General features: G+C 43.9%; 1 protein-coding gene across 1 annotated transcript in view; it reads left to right on the top strand.

Moving 5' to 3' along the window:
• The first annotated feature begins 354 nt into the window (after positions 1–354).
• EPOR (erythropoietin receptor) overlaps positions 355–7021 on the top strand; it is an 18293-nt gene continuing 11626 nt past the window's right edge. The window contains exons 1-3 of the mRNA XM_032212277.1: positions 355–516; positions 4411–4552; positions 5208–5392. Of these exons, the coding sequence (XP_032068168.1) occupies positions 408–516; positions 4411–4552; positions 5208–5392 (436 nt within the window). The 5' untranslated portion in view covers positions 355–407. The remainder of the gene's footprint in view (positions 517–4410; positions 4553–5207; positions 5393–7021) is intronic.

Here is a 7021-nt window from a genome sequence, read left to right as displayed (position 1 = left end):
GATGGGAGAGACACAGACCCAAGACAGATGCCCCCACCCCAAGAAGAAGAAGACGATTGGGGAAAGTGAGCAAGTTTCAAGCTTTGGGGTGGACAAGAAGTATCCTGGAGTTGCCGTTGGGTTACAATACATTTGACATAGCCTTACCCTGAATGTAAGAAGAGAGTAAGCTGCCATGCACAGGAGAAATCCCCAGGGGGAGAGGGGGCTCCCGTCTGCTCGCAGATGAAGCAATTTGTTGTTGTTGCTTTCCCGCTACCTCTCTCAACCCAGTGCCCGCCCTCTTATCTGCAGCCTCCAGCTGTGGAGCAAAGACTCAGGCACCAGCTTCTGCAGTCAGTTACCAACTGGCAGAGCAGGTGAAAAGTCTTTTCTGGAGAAACGGCGTCCCTTTCTCCCACCAAAGCATGGAGCAGGCCTGGAGGTCCATTGCCGCCTTTTGGATCCTGGTGTTTTGGGCTTCTGGATCACTTCAGGAGGGACCTAGGAATCTCGGTGCACACTTCCACAGCAAAGGTACTCTTCTTGAGAAGGCTGGGCTAAGTGCGGGCAGGAAGGGCAAGGAGGAGGGAGGCAGGTGAGGGTCATCACAGGGTGGCAGGAGCGGAGGAGATAGTGTCACGGAATGAAGAGTCAGAGGCACCAGCTGGTCAAGAGGTAACACCTGAGGCCAGCCTGCCAGGGGTCTAATTTTAGCACCTTTGAATTCATGCAGCCCATATTGGGTAGAGCAATTTTCCTCAACCATGGTGATTTAAGATGTGTAGACTTCAACTCCCAGAACTCCCAGCCAGCCATGCTGGGGCTTGACAAACATTGCTACTGGGAAGAGGAAGAGGAGGAGTGCCATGTTAGTTTATGTAGCAAAAAATCACGAGGGGTCAAGAGAGGAAAAGCCACTCTAGGCATGGAATGACGTCAGCTGGAGCTTATGAACGCACGTGCCTTTTAATAACATACGTGATTCGGGAGAGCTGCTACCAGACTTCCAAAAAGTTGGGCAGACTGGAAAAGGTTGCAGGAAACCATTTTTGGTCTCTTTCCAGTCTGAGAGCAGTTTCTTGTAAGGCCGCGTGGATCTGAAAACTCCCTCCCTGTGCAGGTTCGATTCCACAGTTAACACGGAGGAAGGGAGAAAACCTCTGAGAGATGCTACTGAATTGAATTGAATTGAATTTTATTATTTGTATGCCGCCCTTCTCCGGGAGGGACTCAGGGCGGCGAACAATTCAAAAGGGGAAAAAGGGGAACATAAAACACAATACATGTGATTAAAATAAACAAGAATCATACAACCATACAAGTCGAGAGGGGAGGGAACTCATCAACCCCAGGCCTGTCGGCAAAGCCAGGTTTTGACGGCTTTTCGGAAGGCCTGGAGAGAGGTGAGGGTCCGAATCCCTACGGGGAGCTCATTCCAGAGGGCCGGAGCTGCCACAGAGAAGGCCCTCCACCGGGTAGTAGCCAGATGGCATTGGCTGGTAGACAGAACCCGGAGGAGGCCGACCCTGTGTGATCTAATGGGTCTGTGGGAGGTAATTGGCAGCAGGCGGTCTCTCAAGTACCCAGGTCCAATACCATGAAGGGCTTTATAAGTGACGACTAGCACCTTGAAGCGTATCCGGAGACCAATAGGCAGCCAGTGCAGCTCGCGGAGGATAGGTGTAACGTGGGTGAACCAAGGTGCACCCACAATTGCTCGCGCGGCTGCGTTCTGGACGAGTTGAAGTCTCCGAATACTCTTCAAGGGCTGCCCCATGTAGAGCGCTGTTGAGGAGCAGAGATCAACAGTGCTCCGTGGCATGAAAGGGGTGATCCTGGCACAACCAAAGCCTTCCATGCTTTGATCTTCCAAGGCCGGCAACTTGGCAGCAGCCTTTCAGACTTAGCTTAGCACTTCCCTGGCAGTGCTAAAAGCCATGCTGGCTGCAGGCTTGAAGAGATGTTTTCTCGGGAGAGCATCAAGTCAAAAAAGGCTGATGCTCAGTTATAGCCATTTAAGCAAGAGTGGGAGGAGGGGGTGGATTACAGAGACATCACACAAAGTGACAGACATCCTTAGTAGCATCTACAATATTTTTTGACTTGTGTTGCATACATCAGCAAACGCAGGTATAGGAGCCCAGGTACATTATCACCCTATGCTTCCCACCTAAAGATGGTTTCTCCCTTCTACGGTAATCTTAAAATTCTGAAATCCAAAAATATTCATTTATACAAAGATAATAGAAAAATGCTTTCTAATTTATATTTCGTTTCACCTATATAGTCATGGATTGATATTTGTTACTGATTTGTTAAAACAACAGTTAGACATATGGAGATTATAACATGGAGCAAATGCTTACTTTAAAAAGAAAGGGTTTCACCCTGACCATAGGTAGAACCTGACCTGTGTCACATAAATATTCCAGGACTCATTATGAGTGAACGTAATCATAGGTTGTGAAGCAGGGTGTGATTTGTCTCACTTGATGCATTTGTGTATGTAAGGGTCTTTCACAATTTAATTTCCTGACTACGACATCCAGCAAGGACTTGTAATAAAAAAAATAAATCCTGACAGATCCAGCTCTGCTAATACAGCAAGTCTTTGTGCTACTTTAAACTCTGCTTTAGTTTACATTGTAGGCTGCAAAGTGTCATGGGTTGAATAATTCAGTCAAAGTACACTCTCTTGTTTAAACCAAAGATTCCACTAAAAATAGTCTGAAATCATAAGATCTTAATCTAACAGTAGGAAATGAAGGTACTTTTTCAACTGGTGAGCATGTGCTACTTCAGCATCTTCTTTTCAAGCACATTGTGCATTGCAATAGGGCATAGGGATTGCCCCATAGAGACCTTTAAAAAGATTGCCTCAAAGCATGCAGATTTCTTGCCAAGGAATTAAGAATTAATTGTTTCTAATCAAAGGGATATTCTCACCACATCCTGCTCTGTCTTGTCCTCTCTCTAGCAAATACTTTTCTAAATATCTTATCTATCAGACTCTTCACAAGTCTTCAAGTCTGTTTTCTCTAGGATGGACCTATTGTGCTTAAATTCCCACCTTTTAATCCCCCCCCCCACTTCAAGTATACTCTCTAAGAGCACGTGACCGTTTTCTTGGGTGTGTTTTCATCAGTGTGCATGTGCATGCATGTGTGTTTGATTTGTGAATCTCCAGACTGAATTCAAAGACAATAAGCTACTCAAAAGAAGCCTTTTGTCCAAATCCCATTCATTTAAAAAGAACTAAAGTGCCGAGCTTCTAGAGGAATCCATGTGCAAACCTGGGGCACAAATACTATCACAAACTCTGTTGCGTCTCTGGAGTCCAGTTGTTTACTCCCATCCCCCAACCAATAGCCCCATGCTATAAGTGGTTAAGAAATTATAGTCAGATCTTTCTAGCAAGTTCTGCTGTCCTGGAAGAAAGTACTCGCCAGGACTTATTTATTTAATTTCTAGCATGTATATTAGCTCTTCTTACTTATGCAGCTTATTTCATACAATTGTATACAGGAAAGCAGGAGGAATGTAAAAAAAAACAGTGAAAGAAATCCAGATGCTATGTGCAGATTCCTTACTATTTGTATTTATTGCATTTCTGTGTATAACCGAACCTTTTGGTTGATGTGAATTTACCTATGGCGTGAACAGAAAGTAGGGAAAGTGTCCCTTATCTCAGGAAACACATGTCAGAAGGAGATGGTTGTTATAGAAGAGTGTGTGTGTGTGTGTGTGTGTGTGTGTGTAGGCACATGTACTCATAAGGAAGCAGAATCCTACAATGCATACAGTATTGTGGATCATGTGATTCTGGCAAACAAGGTACTGTTTTTATGATCCACTGCTACCAGCTAGAATCCAAAACACATTGCTATATATCCTGAGGTATACATATTGCTGAAGGAATTGAAAGAAAGGAAAATTACAGCCAAGACTCTATGCTATAATTTCTGTTGTGTAGAAAAGCTTTTATTTTCTTTAGTTTTAGCCCAGTGCAGAAGGCTCTGTCATGAACTAGGAACTTACAGGTGAAACTCCAAATGTTTGTAACTTACATAGTTTCTTAGATTTCCAATCATTCCATTTCAAATAACCAACTTATTTTTCTGACTTAAATAGATTTAGATTTATTTTATTTGTATGCCAATTAATTAATTAAATCAATTAATGCTACCAGTTTGGGGCTGTGTTTGTTGGTATTTGGTTTTGCTTTGTGTCTGCCCGAGGCTTTGCTTAATTGGGGGAACATATCAGGTTGGCATAATTGGCAAACACCCCACAGCCTTCTTTTGTGCCACCTTCAGAAGATACAATTTTGCTGCCCAGTGATCGGATAGGGATGGTTGTGTTGTGATCCCTGCAGTCCCATATCAGTGGGTAACATTAAACGTGTGTGTCTCTCTGCTTTGCATCCAGTTGCACGCCTGTTGACGGAAGAGCTCTTGAACCCCAAGTGCTTCACACAGCAGCTGGAAGATCTGGCCTGTTTCTGGGAAACATCAGATCTTCTGAAGGAATCAAAGAACCAGAGCATGTACAGTTTTTGCTACAAGTTTGAGTAAGTGTTTTATACACTGTAGTATAGTCAGCCTGTCTGACTATAGACTTATATACTGCTTCATAGGGCTTTCAGCCCTCTCTAAGCGGTTTACAGAGTCAGCATATCGCCCCCACAGTCTGGGTCCTCATTTTACCCACCTCGGAAGGATGGAAGGCTGAGTCAACCCTGAGCCGGTGAGATTAGAACAGCCGAACTGCAGAACTGCAGTCAGCTGAAGTAGCCTGCAGTGCTGCACTCTAACCACTGTGCCACTTCGGCTCTTTTTATATATAGGGAGCAGACTGGTATCATCCTTCAGTCAGCTAAGTCTCAGTTTGATTCATCCTTTGTTAGAGATTCAGGAGAAAAGCCCCACTCAGGAGTTGTAAAATGAGGAAGAGTTTACATGTGAATTTGAAACAACCAACTAGGTCCTCATTAAAATACTTGCAGATGTCAGTCCCACGCTTTAACTAGTACTGACAGGGAGGCTTTTGAAAAGCCAGACAGCAAAAATTATGTAGTAGCAGTCAACCTTCCAACCTCAAGAATGGAAATCTATCCTCTTGCTTGACTCTACGGCTTCTGCTGGGAACAGGGGGGGAGGAGGGAAACCCCTTCATAATCGTTTCCTTCCAAGATTAATCCTATTTTGTCCCTTGATTTCACCCAGGGAAGACACCGTCCTGAAGTCCTGTAATTTGACTGTGGAGAACACATCCAGGAATACAACACTCTACACCTGCTTCTTTCAAAGGCAGGATATCTCAGCTTTCAGCCCCCTGGAGATCAAAGTCTTTGAGGGGCTGTCCTCTAACAATACCCTCTACGCCAGAACAATATATGTGGAAAAACTTGGTAAGTCCTCTGCAGATGGTTATGTACGTATGTATATATCTCTAGTGTATGTTTGTGTGTAAATTGTAAATTTAATGAATTTATATGCCGCCCAATCCCGAAGGACTCCGGGCGGCTTACAAGATACAGAACTAAAAAATAAAAAGTTAAACAAGGAAAGAGAAAAAACAGATTAAAAGCAACACATCATACACTCAATCTTAGTGGGGCTGGACCTCATTCGTGAGGTCAACAGCCCCAGGCCTGCCGGAATAACCAGGTCTTTGTGGCCTTTCAGAAGGCCGAGAGAGTGGGAAGGGTCCGGATCTCTGGGGGTAGATCGTTCCACACGGCTGGAGCAGCTACAGAGAAGGCCCTCCCCTGAGGGGTCGCCAACCGGCATTGTCCGGTCAACAGCACCCGGAGGAGGCCCACCCTTGATTTTCGGCCGTCTTATTGGCCGTTGGGAGGTATGTGGCAGGAGGCGGTCTCGTAGATACGTCGTAGATGTGTCTGGTCCCTTTCTAACCCAGAAATAGAAAGAATCCATATTCAGTGCATTCAAAACTTGGTGGCAAGACTAGAACTGCTTCATCCTACTCAGGTTTCTTCTCATACAATACGACACATGCTGCAGAATACGAAAAGGGGGAAAACGTTTTCCCCACAAGTGAATGCCAAGCTGAGCTCCCCATTGTTTGCAAACAGAAACTCCCAGCATTATTTATCTATTAGCTGGATCTCCCAACATTTTTTCCAAGAGCTCATTTTTTTTCTCTCAGCTCAGCTATTTCTTCTTTCTTCCCTTGGATTCTTTTTGCTATAAGAAAAAGGAATAAATAATAGGAAAGCATGACAGCGTTACAACTGAAAGATAATGATAAAACACCTTTAAGTGTTTTATCTTTCAAGGGATTCGTTCTTAAATTTTGCTTGTAAGAAAGCCCTTATTACCCTATTGCAGTGGTTCCCAAACTTGGCAACTTTAAGACTTGTGGACTTCAACTCCCAGAATTCTCCAGCCAGCTCTGCTGAGGTGGTTCTGATGGGAGTTTTAATAAGAGAAGTTTAAAATTAAATTTGCAAATTAAGGACTTGAATAAGAAAAACAATATTAATTAATCATTATGGTAGCTAATACTATATTTGAAGACCAGAAATCAAGCAAACAAGACATTACCCAAAATCTTAAGATTATCCTCTATAGCAGTGGTTCCCAAACTTGGCAACTTTAAGACTTGTGGACTTCAACTCCCAGAATTCTCCAGCCAGCTGCTGGATGGAGAATCTGGGAGTTGAAGTCCACAAGTCTTAAAGTTGCCAAGTTTGGGAACCACTGCCCTATTGTATAACCAGGAAAACCCAAACTTTCCCATCTATTGTCCCCGTATCAAGAAAAGGTTCAGTGATTGCATATTCATACGTCAGGTAGTTATTAAATGAACCAACACTCTCTGGTGGGAAAAAACTCCAGGCTCAATACAGTCGATTAATTTCCTGCATCACACACTAAACTATTGGCTTAGGCATGGGTTTGTTTTGTTATATTTTGCTCACAAGACACCGATGTTCAGCATGACAAGGTGACCCAAGAAGGTGTCCTGAGCTTCCCATAATTGTCCTAAACAGCACATCTGTTTTAGGGAAGGA

This window comes from Thamnophis elegans, chromosome 2 (assembly GCF_009769535.1).
Source record: "Thamnophis elegans isolate rThaEle1 chromosome 2, rThaEle1.pri, whole genome shotgun sequence".
Lineage (NCBI taxonomy): Eukaryota > Metazoa > Chordata > Lepidosauria > Squamata > Colubridae > Thamnophis > Thamnophis elegans.
The sequence above is the reverse complement of the archived record's forward strand: the minus strand, read 5'-3'. Positions and strand labels throughout refer to the sequence as shown.